A 23,893-nucleotide genomic window follows, 5' to 3' on the forward strand; every position below is an offset into this window, starting at 1 on the left:
CCATGTCCACAGATACATGTGGATTTTTAGTGTTTTTATTTAATTTTATAAAATTAAATCATATTTAGTGTTTTTATTTAATTTTAAAAAATTAAATTATTTGTTCTTCTCTCCTTTATTACACTTTTTTACCAACCACTTTCTTATATATTTTACTTGGTTTACTTTTAAGGCATTCCGGATCCTTAATTCTATTTCGGTTTTCAAAATCGTTTTAATCTTTTCTCTCGATTTAAATTTTAAGTTTTTATAAAAGAAATTCGGAATTCGATTTTAAAACCTTTAAGTTTACCTTGACTTTCCATTACATTTTCGCTCTCCCTTTTGTTTCTCATTTTCCCTTTTCTATTCGCATTTAGAGGTGTGCGTTCACCCGCGGACGGTTCTAAAGGGTGATTCATGTCAGCCGACCCCAAATCATTTTGGGATTAAGGCTCTGATGTTGTTGTTGTTGTATTTACACTTGTAAACATATTAGTCATAATTCATAATCATCCTTGGTTCCTTATACCATGTCAGTTTAATCCGGATACGATGACAAACTTGACTAATTACAAAGAAATGAACTTAACATAATAGTTCATATCAAACATTTTACATTTTAATTTGTAAACTATTTCAAACTTGCAAATCCGACAACGAATATTACTAACATAATAGTAATTATTCCGAGTCATGCAAATCATACTTGCAAATCATTTAAATACAAATACGGTTTTAAACAACCTTTTTAACAACCAGGAGGCATCTCTTGGCTCGCCCCATGGCTCGCGCCCCAAGAGCCTGCCTATTTCCACCTTTCAAAACCTGGACAGGCCTTGTTCCCTCGCCAATAGGCTCGCGCCCTAATGGGGCTGCCTAGCACTGTTCTGTCACATTTTGGTACTTGTCTAGGATGATCCCGATTACGGTTAACCCGAATACGTGACGGATTGGATTGACGAGTTTGCATTTTACACTTTATCCTTTAAACACACTTTTCAAATAATGGATCGTGTTAAGCACCATAATCCGAATTTGGTAAATGAATGTTTAATTTCCGTTTCACATGTAAATCAATCTAAATCCAACTTTGACACCAATTTCTTGGTACATGCATAAACAACCGAATTAGTAAATCTTCACATGTTAGGTTAAGACTTTTGGATGCGCATTCATGCATTTAAACCGTTTTATCAACTTTTTCACTTAAACAACCACGATCGATCAGCAGAGTCCGCTAACGCGGGCGGGATTGGGTGTTCGATTAAAGAGCTTCCCAATACGTACCCTCACCCCTTACTCAGAACCTTTGGATAGTGGATGGCCTTATCCAGGGCGTACGAGAGTCATTGTAGCGATATGATGCTAAAGGGGAACGAGTCCTTATCTTTAGTACCTATGGCAAACACCGCTTTTTGTCTTGGTTGACCTAGGTATAAAGTGGATTCGAACGGGTTCTAAGCATCCCACAAATGCTTGGTGGCGACTCCGAACATCTCTACATCGTTTCGAGACCTTTGCCGAGACGAAACCGGCCGATCTAAAGCGATCCGGTCGAAAGCATTTTCAACGCCGCCGAGCGTGGCTTTCAAAAGACCGCTGCATGTCCACAGATTGGCTTGGCATGCAGGTGGCCCGTGACTACAGATCGGTAGGTGCCCGATGTCCACAGACCGGTATGTGGCCCATGTCCACAAAATGTATATGACTACAGATAAGCAAAACATCATGTGGATAATTTGAAGAGGGAAAAAATACAAAAGGCAAAAAAATGAGGCAAAATCAAAGGTAAAGAAAATGTAAGGTATAAACTCATAAGTTATGAATGTATTGTTTATTAGTAGATAATCTCAAATAAAAGAGCACATATTTTGTGTAATATGTCAATGGGTTAGAAAGTTTCTGGAACAAATTTTGGATATCAATTTTGTTCAAATAACGATAATTTATTTCATAATGTCATATTTGTTTTCGTAATTGACACAAAAAATTAAAATATTTGTCTTCGTAATTCAAACTATTTTTTTTAAAAAGACGTAATTGTCTTGTACTATATATCGTGATTTGTGCAAGAATTTGTTACACATTTATACTCAAAGTTAAACATTGGTGTTCAATTTTACGTTTAAAAATAAACGTCAAAATTCTAATAAAACATAATTATTTTGTTGGTTAATTCGTACTAATTACTGAGTTATTTTTTTTCATAGGGACGATTCATTGGAGAACGAAGACGATATGTAGAAGTGAAATAATAGAATTGATCAAACAAATATATATTGGAGACTAACTACAAGATTGACGACATCAACGTGAATGACTAATATTTTTTTTTTCAAATGTATGATTTATTTTGGTATTTGTTGGGTTTTTTCATCATTTTACCTTTGAAAAAGTAGCACTCTTCACCTACTTGACTGATTTAATTTATCGATTTTGATCTTTACGTTAACATGTCAATGCCCGTTATTTAAGTACACGATCTATCATCAATTATTCATGAGGCGATCTTACTATGTGGTTTGATATTTTACAAAATTACAATTTCTAGAAACACTAAAAACATCACACTAAAAACAAAACATCCAGTGAATTTCACGGGTCACAAAACTAGTTTTAATTTGATTCACATAAATTTTTTAAAAGAATTGGGATTTTAGATGAATTTTTAGGGTTTGAAATTTTGATTTTTCTGAGTTTATTTGGTTGGACCAAAAACCAATTGAGAAATTGCGAGACAAAGTGACAATGGACGTGTCGAATTTGGTAATAAAAATTGAAAAAAAAAAATTGAAACTTAATGTTTGAAAGTGGTTTTAGCATTAGAGGAGAAGTGACAGCGCTGATAAGAACTCCAGGTCAAAGACGGCGGTGCTATCTGCTATCCGGCAGCTCCTCAACACCATCGCTACCTTCAACGCTGACGCCACAGAGTGTCCCCTATCTTTAACGCCCTCTCTTCTCTTACTCTTCAACCGAGTAATCCCTGATGTCAGAGCAGCGCTGGTTTTGAAAAGTTGTCAGAGTACAGCGGAGGTATGGTGATGTTTTTTACGGTGTTGATTTTGGAGGTTGTTGAGTGGTGGTGATGGGTGAATGGGAATTATGATAGTGATCAGGAAATTACATGCTTGAAACCATTTACAAGCCATAGATACCCAGATAACATGTTGGGTGAAATAAGGTTTGTGAAAATGAGGAAGTCTTACAGGTTATTAGGATTAATATTCAGGAGAAACCGGTTGTTAAGGTTGCCCTTCCACCAGTTTACTAAAAGTTAAACTGTAGTTTGGATTAACATGAAAAGAGTAGTTGAGTATGGATTATTCCCGTGAAATAACCAGAAAAAGTAATACTCCCTCCCATTCAAAATAAACCTCCCTATTTCCTTTTCCGTCTATTCACAATAACCTCCCTATTTCCTTTTTTGATAAGTGTTTGTGTGGTCCAAATTTAATTATATGGTGGGGTAGTGTATTTGTGTGGTTCAAATTTAACCAGAAAAAGTAATACAATTTTAAGCAAAATCTACCCAAGAATTAACGACACAAGGGGAATATACCAAGAATAGAAAAGAATGAACGGAGGAAGGAAGAAGAAGACAGAAGACAAGTGAGTAGAGTAAGGGAGAGTGGGACCTCAGGCAGCAATCGCCATGCAATCTGTGCAGCACACGTTTCAATAAATCTTCATAATCTTGTTAATACAAACAGCATCACTCCCTCACTCACTTATTACGCACTCTTTTATCACTCAATTTCCTTTTTTTTTCTCTCTTAATAAATTAAATAAATATCTCCATCATCAACATTTTCTGCAGAAACCCTTGTGAAATAAAATGGTGTATACAATTTCAGGAATTAGATTACCTTCTTCTCTTCCATCTGTTCATAAGCTTTCTGGGTCTACCTTTCATGGCAGTAACAGTAGCAGCAGCAGCAGAACTTCTTCTCTTCCTTTCTTTCTTAACAACACTGGAAACAACACTAGTATAATCTCTGTTTCTTCTACCCTTTTTGATGTTTGCTTCTTTGTTTGTTTGTTTTTATGATCTTGTTCTTCATTTTGTGGGTACTGGGTTAGTGTTTGATGTTTGTGAAAAGTTGGGATTTTTATGCTCATGGTGGTGAAAATGGTGGGTGTTAAGTAGTGTTTGCTTGCTTGCTGATTGATTTTGTCAAAATTTTGAACTCATGTCAATTTTTTGATTTTGGGCAAATATAGGGGGTTTGAGAGAAAATGTGATATATTCATGTCATTTTTGTGGGTTTTGATTTCGGATAGCTACTTTTTCGCCCAAGGTCATGTGATATTCATGTTATTGTTGTGGGTTGAAGTTTTATGATATGCATTCGTAAATTATGGCAGGAGAGTTTGGGGAGAAATGACTGATGTCTTCATGATCTTGACAAACTGAAAATTCTGCTCTGTTTGATTTCTAGTGCTACAATGTAGGCTAAGATCATTAAAAAAACCGACTTGGGAAAGCTGATCCGATTTGCTCCCACATTCCTATCATCCAACACTCGATAATAAGACAAAATCACAACACCCAAAATTGATCAAATCTGACCCCATTGAGGATTCTCCTTTGATAAAACAGTTATACAGCAGAATAAGAACTATTGAAAGCATGGCGCCTGTTTGTTTTTGATTGTTCATGACATGAGAACCAGGGTTGTGTGTTCTTTTCAAATTGATTGCTGGGTATTAATTTTCTTGCACATACTGAACTTGTGCTGTAGAGGTGGCAAAAATTATTGATTTTGCTAATTTCATCAGTTAGTTCATTAAGATCTGCCAATGGGAGCTTTGTAGACTGCACGATGGATGTGTAAAAAACTTTTTAACATCTGTGCTGCTGTGAGCCTGATAATGAGGTGGCAGTCACACCTACTGAACGATGTGCATAAAGAAATAGAAATCCTCAAACTAGACGGTCTCACATAATATTATTTTTTGTGAGGCTCGTCCATTTACGCACTAATGTTCTATTGATAAATTTAATACAACCCTTGTTGATTGCATGTCTCACAGATTTTAGACATGAAACATCCTCACAGGTGGAGACTAATTGTAAAGAAAATGGCTGGCTAAATAAATTGTGGTTTGGGAATGCTGTAGTCAAAATATTTACATGGTACTTGAAGGCAAATTTGAGCTGCTTAAGACACTTATAGAATCTGCTCATCGTTGGTTTGGATGGCTGATCTTCCGGGCTGCTGGGTACTAAGACCATGGAGTTTGTTTGATAATGACTGTTACATTTTTTTTATGTCTTATACCTCCACCTAAAGTGACTTTCTGCAAAAATTTGTCAGCCTTGAGGTCTAAACTTGCCAATAAACACTTTTCCTATGAACTGGTCGACATCTAGCGACTACTTGAGTGCACATTTAGTGGGATAGAGTTAGTTATTAAAGCTATATAATCCTGCTTGGGAATTTTTGATATAATTGAACCGTCATTGTTGATCTGCCATATGTCCTTGTACACTTTGTCTAGTTAGCTGAGACGGTTGCTTCTCTACTATTCTCTGGTTACACATATTTGTTAGTGTTTCTTATAAAGTTTTAATGATTGGCCTCTTTTTAGGTAAGATGTTTGCTAAAAAGCCATCATATGATTCTGATTCTCCATCAGCAACACTGACAGAATCTCAAAAAGTACTTGTTCCTGGCGTTGAGAGTGAAGGTCCCTTATTAGATGATAGTGTGGAGTCTGATCCAGTTAACAATCCTGAAGTAAGGACTTTCCCATCTCTACTCCTAGCTATTTTACGGCTTCAGGACCATTGTTTCAAATGTTTTGAGGAATGATCATAGCTGTAATTTTGTGGTGCATGGTTCTTTTGGTCTTTAATAGAACCGAGTGTTGTTCCTTTTGATGTCTTTGGGCTTACCCTTACCATTTTGTTTCACCGGTGTGCTCTTCATAGGATGTTCATAACCTAGATGTACAAACAATGAAAGTTGACCAGACGAGCGAGGTTGAAGAGAAACATATAAAAGCTACAACTGTGATTGAGGTGGAACACGAGTCAGAAGTTGGACCTTCTATTCTTCAAGATGCCACAGTGCAAAATTTTGCGGCCAAAAGTGAAATTCCCCCACCTGGCGACGGGCAGAGAATATATGAAATTGATCCGCTTTTGAAAAATCACCGCAGTCATCTTGATTACCGGTGAGTTCATTTTTTCTACTCTTTTTTTACAGAGTATACACTTACTTATCACTTAATACTCTTAGAGAGAATAATGTTATGTTATATAGCTTTGTGCTTAGTGTTAGTTGAGAAAAATAGGGTTATTTTTGCCTCTACTACTATTTTGAGCTGATCACAATTGTTGTGTTTCCATCTCTTTAGATGATCAGGCAGAATATGATAGTCTATTGGTCTCATATACCCTTTATTAAACCAGGATCCTGTATGCTTCTTTGATTTACAATGGAACATAAATTTTTGTATGCAACAACAACTAATTGCAAAGTAAACAATCCATCAACTTTGATACATTTTCTGATGGCTTTGTGATTACGTGTGTTCTAACAAAAAAAAAATATAAATCTTCAACTTATGTTTTAATGGCAATTATATGCAGTTACTCACAGTACAAGAGATTGCGTGAAGAGATCAACAAATATGAAGGTAGCTTGGAGGCCTTTTCTCGTGGATATGAAAAGATGGGTTTCAGTCGAAGGTACAGAGTTCCATTGATCCGCTTGAACGTATGTGATCAACATGGCTTCTAAAGCTGAAAAACAGTTTAGTAGACAATATGGCGAGTCACTGAAAATTAAGAAAACAACAACCTGACTAGTTGAAGAACCTACCTCCATTTAAAAGACACTGGGTATCGGGCATATGTTACATGATTTTAGACTGTTACCCTTGGTCAACCATCATAATATCTTGTGTTTGGTTTAAATTAAGTAAATAATAGACATAATTAACATGATTTTGGATATTTGTTGGAATACTGTATAAATTTCTTTAGTTTTATCTGATTGTCCGCCCCCCTTCATCCCCTAATGTGAGTTTCAGATTGTCCAAGATTTTAAAATGTTTAGTTCCAAGTTATCGGTCTACCGAATCTATGTTATTTCGATACTTCACGTTGGCAGCATGTCACTCGTCTGTCAGAATGACATGATATACCAGCTATTTAGTTATTTTCGGACCTTACACTAGAAATTTTTCACAAGATAACCGTGCAGTCGTGTACTACAATCTGACACAATTGCGTATCCGACACTTGCGGCCGAATCGAAGTGGCATTGCGCTGGTTACTGGTTGGAAAGAAAAAACTGGAAAAAGACTTATTGTACTCATACTGTTAAATTAATAAAAGCCCTTAATTATTTCTAAATGATTAAGTTTGACACTTATTTGAAATCTCATTTTGATTTTATAGCAAGTTTATTGATCATCCAACAGTAACGTTTTTTCCCTTGTGAAATGAGAAGAGGTTGGATGGGGACTGAAACACTGATAGCATCACACTATCACACGTATATATTTTTTTTATTTGTCAATGGATTGTGATTTGAGACTATTGTTATCAAAGTTATCTGAATTTTGACTGTTAATTGAACTGTTCCAAAGATCATCAAATGAGGAGATAGACTAAGATCTTGGAATTGATGATCAAGTGACTAAAATGCAGGATTATGAGCTTCTATTTTTTTCTCAACATAAGCTAATTGCACTGTATAGCCTGTCTTGATTGTTAAATGAGTGTTCCAGACTATTTTCAGTGGCATTTGAGCATATACATGCCTTTATTGTTGATTTCTCTCTGTTCATACTGCAGGTCTGACAAATGTCAGGCACTCTATCACAAAGCTGAGATTCCCAATTGGTTACCAATTTCTAATTTTTTCTCGCACTTATAATTATGCAGTGAGACAGGGATAACATACAGAGAATGGGCACCGGGAGCTAAGGTTTGTTCTGCCTTACCGTGTTATATTCATGAAAACTCCGTAGATCCACCTTGAGTTCAAAGCGACTACATTTTAGTAATGGTAAAGAAGTTCAGATATAAAATTTGCATCCAAAATGTAAAGCTCAGGAAAAATAACTTATTTTTTGTTTTATCTTCTGATTGTGAATTTGGGAGGGAGATGCTCCTATTCGTGTTTAATGGCACACTATTGTGGTTTTTAATAAATGTACGGTATAAAATTTGTAAAACAACTTTTCAAGGTGGTGCAGAGCTCAAATCAGGTAGCAGGGATACTTATGTACGATTTAAAACTAGTAAATACTAGCAATAAGAATGGTCATACACATAGATACCTTAATAACTACCTCAGAACCAAATGGCAGCTTCTCTTGTCATTCTTTTGCTTCTTAGTTTAATTAAAGTCTTTACTTATCTGTTACTTTACTGCTCTTTGTGAGGTTAACATACTCTGATGCGTTTTTGTCTCAGTCGGCATCATTAATTGGAGATTTCAACAACTGGAACCCTAATGCCGATGTCATGACTCGGGTATGCTATTTATCATCTATTGAGTGTCCCTTACATAATTCATACGATAGTACATGCTTTTGAGATGTTCTTGGCTCGAAGGCCCTTAACAAATTCCCTCTCATGAGATCCATTAATTTGTGTAATATTCTTTTGATAATAAGTACCTGTTCCTCTTCCAAGAGAAATCCACCACACTTCTTTCTTATTTCCCTTGTGCCCTTATATTTTGTCATGTATAGCAATTATTTATCGTGACAATTTTAAACTCGGTTTAGTGCAATTTCTTTTAGGATTGGCCGAGGTAATTGTAATCCCTCACTGCATTTCGTGCTGTTCTCAACCATTTATACTCAATTTAGCATTATGTTTATTTGAAACTTACAGCATTGCTTGTTTCTGTACAGAATGACTTTGGTATCTGGGAAATCTTTTTGCCTAATAATGCTGATGGTTCACCAGCTATTCCTCATGGTTCCCGTGTAAAGGTAAAAATCGAAATTTAAGTTTTAACTCTTTGACAATGAACATCCTGAGGAATAAAACTGTTCTCCATTCTGGTAACTTCTATCCAGTTTACTCGACGATAATATCTTTTACTCTCTCTCCGTTCACACAATCCCCCTTTCTCAAACGTTTTTGTCCCAGTATCATGTATTAAATATAGGCCGCGATGCCACATAGCAACCGTGTTGTAAAGGTTCTCTGAGGTTACCACATTTGAACAAATAACAATATCTAGAGCCTAGACATCACATTTACGAAGGCCATACGCACACCTTACGCATTCACACCAATCATTTCAAAACTTCAGTACTTCACAGTGGTTGCTTCTTACTTCTTGCTGACAATAATGTGAATCGTTTTGCTTGGTGTGTTTAAATACTAAAAATTCCTGTTGGTTAAATGCTCAAAAAGCCAAGTCTATTGCTGTTTCTTTTAATAATCAATTTACTTCTAGCAATTAATTTATATAGTTCACATTAACTTTAACTTTTTACTATGGTGGATGGCCTTGATTGTATGCGGTTCTTTTTCACTCTTCTTTCTTCGTGTTCGCTTTAGAATTGCTTCTCTCGTTTTTTTTTTCCCAATAGCTGTTCTTTATCAACATATGTTTTGCGGTTTATTCATGTATTAGCGGGGTTAAACTTGTAAAGTTATATGTCTCATGAGTTAATATGAGCATGGTTTTATAATAAACATTGATACATATTTCCATCCTTAGATTCGTATGGACACACCTTCCGGGATCAAAGACTCTATTCCAGCTTGGATCAAATTTTCTGTTCAGGCGCCTGGTGAAATCCCGTATAATGGGATATATTATGATCCACCAGATGAGGTATGAATATAATGTGCTATTTAGTTCAAGTAGCCTCTACGTGGGTGTTATATCTCTATCCTAGTTAACCATCTGTTCCCATCTTCATGCCCCATTTGGGTGTTATAACTCCATGGTTGAACACTATACAGGAAAAGTATGTTTTCAAACATCCTAAGCCAAAGAAGCCAAAATCACTAAGGATATACGAGTCACACGTTGGCATGAGCAGTACGGTGCGCTTTCTTCTCCCTCAAAACAACTAAATGACTTACTACACATAATGTTTGCGCAGCTTTCAATGTTACATACTTACATCAATACTTGACTTACATGATTCTGTTGACGGTGCTTATGTGGTATGAACTATGATGACGTGATGAATGTGATGCTTCTTTCCCGCATAATGTGTTTTTTTGGCTGACTATAGGATGATTAACACCCTCGGATATCGCTCGTAGTTAATAATGGAATAGTTTCGAAGGTTGTCAGATCTTGTGCCTTGGGATTATTCAGTCATGGTTGGCTAGATAGATGTTCGAATGTGAAAATTGTAGAAGAATATTCAACAAACTGTTTAGCCATCAATTGATTAAGATGAAAGGATCTGGGGAGATTAGCTTTCACAGTTTCACCTTGCTGTCCCAAATTTTTCGTGGTTGGAGTTAAGGGTAGAATTAGTGATGTCAATCTTTTTTATTCCTTTTGCACATCTTAACAAAATTCCCAGTAACAACTACACTTTCTCGTAAAGAAATTTTTGCTCGCTTTCGTTGCTATAGGCCATATTCATTGACTGTGTTAGCGGTAATATTGTTTGAAGGTTCAGGAACCGGACTTCCTGAGGACCCTGAGTGGACAGATTTTAACAAAGATTTTCATTCTTTTTACTAGCCATGGGCTGGATCCGCCCATGCTTTTGAGTAAAAGAAACTGGACAAGTTCTTAGTGTAAACGTCTCCTTTGGACATGCTGACCTTGTTCCTGCTGATGAGGCACTTGTGTGGAATCATCATCTGTCATTCCCATTCACTTTCTTGAAGCTCCTAGCTGGCAAACCTCCCACTCTCCCTGATAAGAAATTTCTTTGTATTGATGAAATTTAAAAAAAAAAAGGATCTTGAATTTGGTCTGAGTATGATCTCTTTAGGCTTGTTCCACTCTAGCTTAATCTTATTGGGATTTTTCTTCATTCATACTGTCCATTGTTCAGGTGTTTTACTTGTATTTTGGACAATGGGTTCAAGTGTGCAGTGATCTAACGTTGAGATATTTGTCTTCGTGATATTCCTGTCCTTGTCCTCACATCATTTCATGCCACTATGTCTTCGTGATATTCTTGTTTTTGCTAACTTAGAATCTGTTTGATTCCTCATTTCAGCATTTTATTATTTATATTAACTTCAGATTTAAATTTGTAGTATTTGTCATTTTCTTAATTTCAGAAAATTTTTATGGTGTTAAGATGCTTTCGCTTTGATGTTCAGGAACCGATGATTAATACTTATGCCAATTTTAGAGATGATGTGCTTCCGCGAATAAAAAAACTTGGCTACAATGCTGTTCAGATAATGGCTATCCAAGAGCACTCTTATTACGCCAGCTTTGGGTACTTCTAATTCTTCTCTGGCTACTTGGTGTACCTTGTTACTTGTATTGTGCCTGTTGCTGAAACATCATACTTTGTGCCAAAGGTATCATGTGACAAACTTCTTTGCACCAAGCAGCCGATTTGGTACTCCAGAAGACCTCAAATCATTGATAGATAGAGCTCATGAGCTGGGTTTGGTTGTCCTTATGGATATAGTGCACAGGTAAAGTTGAATTTGACCGCTAGTTTGTGAGTGCAATAAGCATTTGCTATCCGTGTTCTAAATTCATTCTGTTCCGGTCATTTTTGTTAGTCAATTTTTGTTGGTGTGTTAGCAATGGTCTATTTTCTATTATTTTTACTTGTCTGTGCGTAAGTTATTTTCTATTATTTTTAGTTAGTCACAGACGGACTTTGAGAACAATCTGTATTGATTAATATCCTCAGAAGTTTCGTTTGGAGTTATGCTTATTGTAATAATTACTGGCTTAAACTCTTAACTATTATTTTTGCATCGAGTGTTCTTATGAGCATAATATGTTTCCAATGATGTATTGTCGACCTTATCGATTCACTGATATTTGATCATATGCAGCCACTCATCAAGTAATACTCTCGATGGGCTGAACATGTTTGATGGAACTGATAGCCACTACTTCCACTCTGGCACACGAGGTTATCATTGGATGTGGGATTCTCGTCTTTTTAACTATGGAAATTGGGAAGTACGTATGACTATATACTGTGAAGGAACACACTTCATTTTATTTCATGTCTGCTATTTGTATACTAAGTTGCTACATCATATAGGTGCTCAGGTACCTTCTCTCTAATGCAAGATGGTGGCTTGAAGAATATAAATTTGATGGCTTTCGATTTGATGGTGTAACTTCAATGATGTATACACATCATGGACTGCAGGTACACTTGTGCTTATTTGTTCATCGCTCCATGGTCTTAAATTTCCAATATGGCTCTTTCGTTTACTTGTTTGTCTATAAGATACAATTTCTCCAGCTTCATGTTTATTTGAAAATTAACATCAAACATCCAGACCTACATCTGGTACATCTGGAACCAGTAGAATGTTCAGTTATGTTGTTAGATAATCACTCGTACAATGTAAAGGTAAAGAAAATTGAAAAATGAAGTGAGGTTCTGGAAGAACAAGTAGAGAATTGAAATTGAATGCATCTTTTTGATGGAATAGCAATTCTTCAACTTCAACCCTACTAAACACTATGACGTACTAGTATTACATAATTAGAGGCATTCATTTAAGCTCGCTGTATTGAATCTTGGTTTCATTCTTGATTATGGATTCGGTCATCGCTTGCATGTCTTGGCAAATTTCAACTGAAAAGCTTTGCATTAATAGGCCACAGGTAACAGGTTCCTGAATCACATGCGACCCAGCTTGTACCTATACTTCCATCTATTTCAGCTTTTAGTGTTTTTTTTTCTCTTCATGTTCTTTTATCTAGTGAAGCTATTCTTGAAGTAATACTTAGTCAGACAAAGCAAGGTTAAGTTATGGATTACCTCGCATTGGCCAATAACCTGTAAATTGTTCTTGTGAACAATACAAAGAGTGATTGAGACCAGCCTCACTCGATGCTATTGACAGGTAAAATGACAAATGTCTGCAATTCTGCACACTGTTTTTACTCTTTAGGTTTACTTTTTAGATTTTGTAAGATCACTGAAATATTGTTTAACTTGATACCTACTCTAAAAGAAACACTAGCTTTGTGTGCAGTTCCCCTAATATGGGCTAGTGCAAATGTTTGAAAGATTGTTTTTGTCGTGTTTAGGTATCTTTTACCGGAAATTACGAAGAATATTTTGGTTTCGCGACGGATGTTGATGCTGTGAATTACTTAATGCTGGTGAATGACATGATTCATGGGTTGTACCCAGAGGCCATAAGCATAGGTGAAGATGTATGTAGCTGAACATCATCTCTCTCACCCTTCTCTCCGTCTCTCTCTCTACAGAGTATTCTTCTTATTAAGATTATGCTCGCTTATAGAGCAAGACAAATTACTCCTTAGTTTGTTGCTTCATGATGTTTCTTTCCATTTTTAAGACTTCTGAGCTACGTTACTCCAACTCGGGTGAAGTGTTGGACATGACATAGTGTCAAGTGTTGGACAAGAGTATTATTTTTGGACTAAAATGAAGTATCCAAGTGCTGTATACTCGTGTCGGAAGGATGGAGTTGTGTTGGACATGTGACATGGAGCCAAAGTAAATTGTCGAAGTATCATAGCTTATGAAGTTATGAGTTATATGGCCTTTGCTCAGTGTTTATGGCCTCACATCCATATTACTTGAAATCTAATTAGCCTGCTTATTAATATTATGGTTTGGCTATGCCTTATTCCCCCCCCCCCCCCCCTAAATTATGTAATCTATTGAGATGTTTGATTCAATTCTGCTATCAGGTTAGTGGAATGCCAACTTTCTGCCTTCCTACCCGAGATGGTGGGGTTGGATTTGATTATCGTCTTCATATGGCTATTGCTGATAAGTGGATAGAGCTTCTCCAGTAAGTCCTCTTCAATCTTATCCGCTCCTTGAGAACCTTTTTGGGGAATATTTTAACGATAAAAACCTGTAAATTGAATAAAATGGTAAGAACCCGGATCAATGATTCATCGGTGAAGAAGCTGGATTCTAAAATGATGTTCCAACCCATGTTATATGTTCTTATTAGCTTAATTTACTTGGTGGGTTTCGGTTCGTCATTGCTAGATAATCCTTCTTAAATACATTTTTTATTCAGCTGGCATTCATCTTTGCCTTCACAATGAATATTTTGAACGTAAGTCCTGATTTTCCTTATGAAAAGGTGTAAAGTTTCTCTTTGTTGTCCTTGTTTGGTGACGACAGATTAAGAGACGAAGATTGGAAAATGGGTGATATTACTTTCACCCTGACAAACAGAAGGTGGGATGAGAAATGTATCTCTTACGCTGAAAGTCATGACCAAGCTCTTGTTGGGGATAAAACAATTGCGTTTTGGTTGATGGACAAGGTCAGATTAGTCATTTTCTTGTCACTCAAGTTATGCCGACATAATATAGCATTGGATATGTCAAATATCATCTATTTATCGCATCTCCCCTACCCTCCCTTTTCCCCCTATTTTTCTTTTCATTGTTTCATCTGGTATTCACGGTTTGAATACCCAACATGGTATTAAGACTTCTAGTACGTGATATCTGAAATACCAAGTTCAACAATTGGGCTAGGAAGTGAACTATTTAAGACCTTTGTCTGATCACCAAAATCTCTTGTTATCACTTCATTTCTATTTCAGGATATGTATGATTTTATGGCTTTGGATAGACCATCTACTCCACGTGTAGATCGTGGAATTGCGTTGCACAAAATGATCAGACTGATTACAATGGGATTGGGTGGAGAAGGATATTTAAATTTCATGGGAAACGAATTTGGACATCCTGGTAAAAACATACTGTTCTAAGTTCTAACCTTTGTATTTGTCTGATCCTGCAATTTTCTCTTTAGCTCCTAAATCACTGATTTTATCAACTGAAATAAATCAGAATGGATTGATTTTCCTCGATGCGATCAACATCTTCCAACTGGTGAAATTATCCCTGGCAACAATAACAGCTTTGATAAATGTCGGCGCCGATTTGACTTGGTATGTTTTTAACCTACAGAATAAGCTTCATTCTTTGACAGCAACTTTACAATTTGTAGCTATGATACTTTTGAAAAGGCCGTTAACTAAAACAAAATTATAGACAGATTTTGCAATTACTTTGATTCCAAGTTTGTGACGTCAGTTGTTTCTGATCTAACTGGATAGTTTATGAAGCATGATTAGCTTCAAGAAACTATCAGTGGCGTTATCATTAAATCTTCCCTCATACAGATCGAGCTGCCGTTTTCTGTTCGTCTCAAAGATTTCACTTTACACGTTTTTTGTTCCCAGGCAGATGCAGACTACCTAAGATATAATGGTATGCAAGAATTCGATCGCGCAATGCAGCATGTTGAAGGAACATATGAGGTACGTTGTCCCGTGTTTTAGAAAATGATTTCCTAATGCAAGAACTTTACCCCTTTCTTCAATTATCCATCCACCTCTGTTTCGCTCTATATGGACAGTGATAGGTTTATAGAGTTAAATGACATCAACCAATTATCGACATGTGTTACAGTTCATGACTTCAGAGCACCAGTACATATCACGTAAAGACGAGGGTGATAGGGTGATTGTCTTTGAAAGAGGGAACCTAGTGTTTGTCTTCAATTTTCATTGGTCAAACAGCTACTTTGATTACCGTGTTGGTTGCTTAAAGCCGGGAAAATACAAGGTATGCATCTCAGTTTCATACCTGAATGTCAGACATCTTTATACTTGAATCTGAGCTTCAACTTGACAGTAAAATGATTTATCTGGCAGATTGTGTTAGATTCAGATGATCCACGTTTTGGCGGATTCAACAGACTCGACCACAGTGCAGAATACTTCACCTTTGTAAGATTCCACTTTCACCTTCTGAGCAAGTATGCATGCTAATGTGTGTGTTGCTTTCATGCAAAAGCTCATCATATTTTTTTTCCACACAAGTTTTATAAAGGTAAAAAGTGTAAAACCCATTTGCCAAAGCAGGAAATAGTTCTAACCTTAAGAGAAGTAAAAGAGGTAAAAAGACAGTCGAAAATAAATAAATAAAGTAAAAAAAAAAAAAGAAAGAAAAAGAATCAGGAGTCCCAGAGTTTTGTAACCTCTCAAGGAACATAAAGCTCATCATATGCATATGGTAATGATATCATTACCTCGAGTTTTGTGACGCAATGCTAATAAAAGAGTATCAAACATGATTTGCAGGATGGAGATTATGACAACAGATCATGCTCTTTCTCAGTGTATACTCCTAGTAGGTCGGCTGTTGTCTATGCTTTGGTAGAAGATGAACCTGAGCTAATTCAAGTGTGACAGATAGTTTTGTTATGGTCGAACAAAGGTCTTCTTGTGCTGGAAGACATTTTCGTGGCAAATTAGCAGTGCTAAGAAAAACGAGAAGCAAGGAAGTCGAAGAACCAAGTAGGTATAGCTACAATAATAGTCATTGTTGAATGACCTAGATAGGTTAGTGAGCATGAGATATTCACATCCCTTTATCAGCTTCTATGTCTTTGCTAGTTGTAATTCCAGGCTTTGGTAGCAGACGCATGATATGCTCACTTGTTCATCTCACCTTGTATATATATTGCACAATGTTCTTCGTATGATATGTATTTGAAGGTTATGACTTCTGCTAACTGACCAGACTCGAAATTCAACTACAAGTGAGACTTAGAAACACCCAAGTCCCGGGCCCAAGTCTTTGATACATGACCCTTAGTTGGGGAACGGAGTAGGCGATTGGGGGGTAAGGGCATCATTTTTATCATCATGATCTTGGAAGTGCTTAGAAACTGCAGTTAATTTAGCTGAAAACTGCCACCAAATTTTGCATTTCACGTTTGTAAGACTTGTCAACAACTTTCCAATGTTCATATGGTTATCAATTATTTAGACAGCACAAAACTGTCAGAAGTTCTGTTCAGAAACAATGTTAAGAGGTCCAAACATATACGAGTAGTAATTAGCATTGCTTGATAGGAGTAGTTAACACAACTTGTTTTTATTAAAAAGCTTTGAATATGTAAAAAATTAAAAGATTTTGCGGCCAGTCAATTTGTTTTCGTTCTATGACGGGGAGTCGGGGACTGCTCCAACAACTGGTAAGAGAGATTGTTTGTTATGGAGTACTATAACAAAAGAAAAAGTAGCTAGTGTCTGGCTAAGACTACTTAGGCGACTGGTGTAGAACAGTGGTAGCCAGTTGGAGACGAATTGCTTGATGATCTAAGTGCTTCGGCCAAGGGCCCACCCATCGAGACTACTGGATTTCCGGCCCATGCACCAGTCCAACTTATCTGACCACGGTCCCGGTCTGCGGTCGCATATCCGTCCCTATTACCCTGATCGTCCCCATTTCCAGTTGATAGTTTCAGGAAATCAGACGTGGAGTTTCCGGGAGTAGGGGTAGATATGGAGAGGCTTGTTGACGACAAATTATTACCATTAGAGTCAGGATTGTCGGAATCATGTAGCGATCTGGGCCAGTCGTCAAAGAAATGCATTAAGACCTTGTTGGATTTGGCATGAGTAGAGGCTGAGTCATGTTGGGTATCAAATAGGGATTTCTTGTCAGATCTCAATTCTTCTGACCTAAGAAGAAGAACATGTGACATGATAGTTTGTACAAAGCAAAGAAGAATAGAATATTTAATAGAAGGAATCAACAGTACATGACAAGTAAAGCACAAATGTCAGTTTTCCTACTAAAAACAAGTGGTTTAGGTCAGTCAGGTTCCTGCAGAATAAATATTTCCTGTCTGCTCTAGATCTTGCTTAGATTTCTACAGCCTTGCTACTCCAAATTTCAACTAGCAGGAACAATAATACTTCAAAAGCTTGATCCAAAACCCTACTTTCTTTTTTCCAAAAAAATAAAAAAAGAAAAACTAAAACCCTCTTTTCTTTTTATTTTTAGTAAATCCAGATCTGATACCCTGTGGTTAAACCCCAACCTCAGATCAAAGAACATGCATGAGATGTCTAGGATACAAATATCAAAGAACATGCATGAGATGTCTAGGATAGTAATATGAAAACTCAGCGGGGGCCAAACCCCCTCCCGACATAAATAAAATCCTCCACTGGAAATAACTAATAGGATAACATAAGCACCTTTATTTTCTGTTATTGATAGATGATAGTCACACCAGAAGAGCCAAAGACACATTTAAACATAATTTATTTATCATCTTAACCTCACAAATGTGTTAGCTTAACATTTGAATTAATTGGATTGAGCATTATTTGCCTAATGATAGTTATGATTGGATATTATGATAAAAATGCAAAGGCAATTAAGCACAGCAACATACCCTTTATGAAGCTGGAAGACATCAAAAGAAGCAGCCCCAGACCCAGGGAGCGAAAAACGGGCTGCTCCACTGACAGCTCCACCATTAAAGGTGGCTGAAGGTTTACTGATAGACTCACCACCACTGCTCCCAGTGGCGGCAGTAGCTGGAAATTCCACAGGCTTTCTTGAACGGTTGCGGCCACGGTGGACGTGGCGCTCGCAATACTTGTGACCAGCCACAATATCCCTTGAACACCTCCATTTCTTCCCGTCTGTTCTCCTACATCTCCCTGGCTCTGGATCCAAACCTCCTTTTCCCCAGTATCCTCCTTGCATCACTGCATACCCAAAATCTAATGTTAACAATTTACCCTATCTACTACCAAAAAAACTAAAAGTCTGATTAGAGGATCAATAACTTTACTAGCTATGCTAACTGACATCTACCGTCACATGATTAATTTGAGAATTGAGAATAAAAAAAAGGTGAAAGAGTAAAACTTACAAGCAGCAGGCTGAAAATGGGGAGGATAATGGTGGAGGTAATAAGGAGAAGAAGAAACAAGGCTGTTCTTGACCAAATAAAGAAGGTCAGGAGGGATTGTTGCACCAGCTACCATATGCCTGTATATCAGTGCTTGTACTTCCAGTTCTTGCCATTGTGCTATACTGAAGCAATTCCTTCCTCCCACTCCAGAAATTTCATCATTATTAAATGATCAACAAAAATTAGTCATGATCCAGTAAAACCGTTTTAAAATAAAATATCGTAAAACCATCTACTAAAGACAATGATGCCCTTGTTACAAAGAAATGGTAAGTGGTTAAACTGTGAAGGTTATTTTTACCATTTGGTTTTATACTAATACTAGCCTATCTAAAACCATTTTATACAAGACTGTGTTGGTGTTCTATATTTAACATGAGAGGTGTTTTTTAAGAGACAAATTGATTGATGAAATAAGAGGTGAAATGAAATGAGCTAAAACAAAAGGCACAAATTCTTGTTTCAGACAAGCTATTTTCGTCTGAAACAATAAAACAGGGTTTTGTAACTATTTTATGGTCAAATGTAACAACCATGTAGTCCGTCTTAAGGGAAACCAACTCAAAAAAGGAAGCATTAATAGAGAAAATTACTTGAAAAAGAGGGGGTAGAAGTGGGAAATGAAGAAGGAATAGTAGAAGAAGAGTAAGCTTCTGACACAAACAAAGGAAGAGCAGCAGGAACATGGTCTTGTTCTTGTTGATGTTGGTGATTTCTAGGGATTTTGGCAGAAGGTTGTTGTTGGTGTTCATCATCTGACTCATGCTGTTGATCTCTCCATTGCTTCAAACTGAAGTCCATGGAGAGAGAAATGTAGTGTAGAGTGAGTTAGTAATTAAGTAAGAAAGATAGTGAATTTAGGAAGGAAGGAAGGAAGTTGTAGTTAAAACCCTGAGAGTGCAGTGCAGTGGGTTGCTTTTAATGCTAATTGGTGGGGTGTTTGAGGAGATTTGTTTTTAGTGTGTAAGTGTGTTGTTGGGTTTTCTTTTATCTTTTTTGCAGGTGAATGCACTGGCATTCTGGCATGCAAGGGTTTAAAGTATGAGAGTGTGTGGGGGAAAAGCCTGCACAGTTTGTTTTTAACACCTACCTTACTAGTGGAGGTAGCCTTGTTGTGCACTTGAGGTACCCTATACACTACTAAACTTGACAAGTTGACTACTGATAAATGCCACATTGGAGTATGTTTTGATACTAGTTATTTAGTTGTTCCTAACCCCGCAATTTGGGGGAGTTATTGAAATACTAGGGTAATGCAGTTGTTATTGTAGTATTAGTTGGTTCTTTAGAGGATAAGAAGAAACCTAGATTGATAATCTATGATAGGAATTAGGATCAATATATTTCATTTTTTGGATGAGCAAGATAAGTTGAAGTTAAAAACATTCAAATTACCTTATTCTTTGGGTGAGAGAGGTAAGTTGAAGTTAAAAGCATTCAAATAACCTTGAAATAGTTGGACAACAATGTTCAACAGATGCTATAAAGTCTAATTCTTTAGTAATATCACCTAAATATTAGTTGTGTTGGCATCTTGAGATTTAGATCTTGTTCAATATCGTGTGATATTACTAATTCGTTTTAATGTTGAAATAACTTGTACTTCGTATTCGATAGTATTGTATTTAGTTCACTAAAGTTGACATTGTCGTATGATCTAAAAATGTTTTGATTATTTTGATATAGCCATTTATTTGTTTCCTCATAAAAGTAGGAGCGTTTTTAGGATGTGATGGACGGAGTGCGTAAAATATTCTAAGAATGAAAAAATCTAGTTATGGATTGAACCCATGACCTTTAACTAAGAAATAGTATAAAAAACTATTAAACCCACACAATTTTTTTTTATTCCCACATAATTAATGTGCTTTTTTACTAAACAAATTTGGTGGCAAAAGGATGTGCAAATGCGCTTACTTCACTCCTCTAAACACACCCCTGTATAAAAGTAATCTTAATTATTCTTCGAGTTAAGAAGTCGGTATTCTCCGGATAAAATTGTTCCTTGAAGAGTCGTTTGAAATCGTCCCATGACTCCAGCACTCTGCTCCCTGCCTCAATCTCGGCGTATTTGGAGCGCCACCATTGTTTGGCATCATCGATTAGATACATGCTTGCGGTAGTAACCTTCAGTGTCTCGTCGAGCGCACTCGCTCGGAAGAATTGCTCCATGTCGAAGAGGAAGTTGTCGACTTCTTTCGAGTCTCTCGCCCCACTATACTTGTGCGGTGTAGGCGGCTTCACCTTGGGAGCCCCACCAAAATTCTCTTCTTCGGCCATTTTCATCAATGTATTACACATGTTATCGAGCTGTCCGAGTCTCTCGTGGACATAGCCCATCTCTTCCGCGTATTCACACGGGATTAATGCATCTACGGCGTCAAAGTGAGCCTCATGCCCCTTTATCGTCTCGTTTACGGCTTCTAGGCGAGCCTCATGCCCCCTTACCGTCTCATCTACGGCTTGGTGAGTGTCCCCGAGACTCACCACGAGTCCTTCCAGATAAGGAAGTTTCTCCTCAAGTAGTTTCTCTAAGGCCGTCACCCGGGCCCTAGTTTCTCCTTTGTTCCCACTCGGTTCTGCGTTCTTTCCCGTCATCGTAAGCTGCAGCTCGTCGTGAAGACCGAGCTCTGATACCAAGTGTCACGGTCCGGGACTGAGCCGGATCGTGGCGCGCACCCTTGTCTAACACACGACAAGAATGCAAGCGAGAGAGTCAAGCACTAGTGAAGGATCACTAGTGCATTCGTAATCGGTCTCGGTCGGCGTGTGTCGGGAATCCTAGTCACGATTATCAAGTCCGGCACACGAAAGCAATAAAAGTAAGCAATACGATTATTGAAAGTAAGCAACAAGCAACAACAAGCTTTTGGATGAGAAGCGGTTTTTCATTGACTAGCACCTCTCATAGAGGCAAATTTGATAGTTTGGTCCTGGTAGCAGGATACATTGATTGTGCAGAATAGCGATATGTTTTCTAAACCCTAAAAACATATCTTAAACTAAAAACGAGACTCCAAGATTCGACACGCAGGAAGTAGTCTTGGAGTACTAAATGAAACTAAAAACAGAAATGAAAATACATGAGTACAAATTAGAAATCTAAGGGTTCGAAGTGGAAGGACCGCGAGCGCAATTTTTAGGATTGTGCACTACAACTTCGGCTCCTTACACTCTCCCCCACATAATTTGTTGCCGTCCTCGGCAACGCTTGAAACTCTGCATGGCTGGTTCAGTCGGCTGATGTTGCTGGAAGTTGATTGGAACGGATGTTGGCACGCTTGCTCTTGTTGCGGGTGGGATCTTCAGGATCTGGATGGTAAGGTTTCATCAGACAGCGCACATGAAAGACAGGGTGACACTTCATCCAGGCAGGGCGGTCAAGCTTGTATGCTACTTCCCCAATCCGCTTGATCACTTGGATGGGGCCTTCGTACTTCCGCACTAGTCGCTTGTCTCATCCTCGGAGGAATCTCATCTGCTCTTTGTTCAGCTTCACCATGACCATGTCGCCTACTTTGAACTCCCTTGGTCTCCGATTCTGATCTGCCCATTTCTTCATGCGGCGAGATGCTTTCTCCAAGTAGGCTCGAGCAATCTCGGCGTTCATATTCCATTCTTTAACATACTCATGAGCTTTCTTTGTCCGGCCTCCATAGGTATCTGCAACTGTGGGAGACAATAACGGCTGTTGACCTATAACAAGCTCAAACGGGCTCTTGTTGGACGAGGAGCTCGTCTGAACATTAAAGCAGAACTGGGCAACATCAAGGAGTCTCACCCACTCCATTTGAGTTGCCCCCACAAAGTGTCTCAAGTACTCTTCCAACATGCTATTGAATCGTTCAGTCTGGCCATCCGTTTGGGGATGGTAACTTAAGGACATCCGCAGCTTGGAACCCAGGAGATTGAACAACTCTCCCCAAAATAGTCCTGTAAAGCGAGAATCGCGATCACTGACTATACTTTGAGGCAATCCCCAGTATTTCACAACATGCCTGAAGAACATTGTGGCAGTTTCTTCAGCGCTACACGCCTTAGGAAGGGGAATGAAAGTCGCATATTTCGAGAATCGATCCACAATGACAAGGATCACACTTAACGCCTCTAATTTCGGTAACCCAGAGATAAAGTCCATTGAGATACTCTCCCATGGTCGTGTTGGCACCAACAAAGGATTAAGCAGCCCTCTCGACTTCTGTTTCCCTCCCTTATGTTGCTGGCAAATGAGGCATGTCTTCGTATACTCCATTACATCATCCTTCATTTGCGGCCAATAGTAGTTCCTCTTCAATAGGCATAAAGTTCTCTGTCATCCCGGATGACCCGCCCACAAGGTATCATGGCACTCTTGTAGGAGGATCTTCCTCAATCCTGCCACCTTCGGAATGAAAATGCGGTGTCCCTTCGTGAATAGAAGTCCATCTTCCATCCAAAACTTACGAGTTTTCCCTTCTAAAACCAACTGTTTCAGAGTCCTCGCCATTGGGTCTTGGTCGAGGTGTTCCTTCGCTTCAGATGGAATATCCGTGACCACTGTAGTAGTAGACAAGTGAGCAATCATATGTAGTGCCGACAAGTCATACCTACGGCTTAAGGCATCAGCGACCCTATTCGCTGCGGTCGATAAATGAATTCCACATCGAACTCCGCTAACAACTCTTGCCATCTAGCTTGTCGGCTGTTGAGCTTAGGTTGAGTCAGGAAGTGGGATGTCGCGGTGTTATCAGTCTTGACGACGAACTTCGACCCCAAGAGATAGGGTCTCCATCCCCGCAGGCAATGAACAATAGCGAGAAGTTCATTCTCTTGAACAGCATACCGAGTCTCGGCCCCATTCAACTTTATACTCTCAAAGGCCACTGGGTGACCCTCTTGAAGGAGTACTCCCCCAAGGGCATAATCAGACGCATCCGTCTCCACTTCAAAGGGTTTTGTGATATCCGGCAGCGCCAATACGGGCTCTTGCATCACCGCTTCCTTGAGCTTCTCAAAGGCCCTTCTCTTG

At 38.0% G+C, this 23,893-nt stretch overlaps 2 protein-coding genes across 2 annotated transcripts; one reads left to right on the forward strand and one right to left on the reverse strand.

Annotated features, from left to right (window-relative positions):
• The first annotated feature begins 3,479 nt into the window (after positions 1 to 3,479).
• LOC141647612 (1,4-alpha-glucan-branching enzyme 2-2, chloroplastic/amyloplastic-like) lies at positions 3,480 to 16,680 on the forward strand. Its single transcript, XM_074455881.1, has 22 exons — positions 3,480 to 3,971; positions 5,578 to 5,726; positions 5,921 to 6,165; positions 6,584 to 6,682; positions 7,886 to 7,928; positions 8,420 to 8,479; positions 8,866 to 8,946; positions 9,687 to 9,803; positions 9,935 to 10,018; positions 11,270 to 11,391; positions 11,477 to 11,596; positions 11,969 to 12,098; positions 12,184 to 12,294; positions 13,188 to 13,316; positions 13,821 to 13,924; positions 14,269 to 14,413; positions 14,699 to 14,846; positions 14,949 to 15,049; positions 15,344 to 15,421; positions 15,573 to 15,728; positions 15,818 to 15,892; positions 16,247 to 16,680. The coding sequence occupies exons 1-22, from the start codon at positions 3,821 to 3,823 to the stop codon at positions 16,352 to 16,354; spliced, it is 2,556 nt and encodes an 851-aa protein (XP_074311982.1). The 5' UTR covers positions 3,480 to 3,820; the 3' UTR covers positions 16,355 to 16,680.
• A 326-nt stretch (positions 16,681 to 17,006) lies between these two features.
• Positions 17,007 to 19,787, reverse strand: LOC141647613 (growth-regulating factor 3). Its single transcript, XM_074455882.1, has 4 exons — positions 19,479 to 19,787; positions 18,844 to 19,029; positions 18,358 to 18,676; positions 17,007 to 17,635 (listed from the first exon to the last, which is right to left on the reverse strand). The coding sequence occupies exons 1-4, from the start codon at positions 19,684 to 19,686 to the stop codon at positions 17,215 to 17,217; spliced, it is 1,134 nt and encodes a 377-aa protein (XP_074311983.1). The 5' UTR covers positions 19,687 to 19,787; the 3' UTR covers positions 17,007 to 17,214.
• Positions 19,788 to 23,893: the final 4,106 nt, after the last annotated feature.

This window comes from Silene latifolia, chromosome 3, assembly GCF_048544455.1.
Source record: "Silene latifolia isolate original U9 population chromosome 3, ASM4854445v1, whole genome shotgun sequence".
Classification (NCBI taxonomy): Eukaryota; Viridiplantae; Streptophyta; class Magnoliopsida; order Caryophyllales; family Caryophyllaceae; genus Silene; species Silene latifolia.

Bases quoted from the DNA above. Each gene is read 5' to 3' on its own strand.
- LOC141647612 (XM_074455881.1), top strand. From the start codon at position 3,821: ATGGTGTATACAATTTCAGGAATTAGATTACCTTCTTCTCTTCCATCT. The intron at 8,947-9,686 runs GTAAAAATCGAA...TTCCATCCTTAG, and splicing joins CTCATGGTTCCCGTGTAAAG to ATTCGTATGGACACACCTTC. The intron at 11,392-11,476 runs GTACTTCTAATT...TTTGTGCCAAAG, and splicing joins TCTTATTACGCCAGCTTTGG to GTATCATGTGACAAACTTCT.
- LOC141647613 (XM_074455882.1), bottom strand. From the start codon at position 19,686: ATGGACTTCAGTTTGAAGCAATGGAGAGATCAACAGCATGAGTCAGAT. The intron at 19,030-19,478 runs GTAATTTTCTCT...AAATTTCTGGAG, and splicing joins TTCTACCCCCTCTTTTTCAA to TGGGAGGAAGGAATTGCTTC. The intron at 17,636-18,357 runs GTATGTTGCTGT...TCTTCTTCTTAG, and splicing joins GTCTTCCAGCTTCATAAAGG to GTCAGAAGAATTGAGATCTG.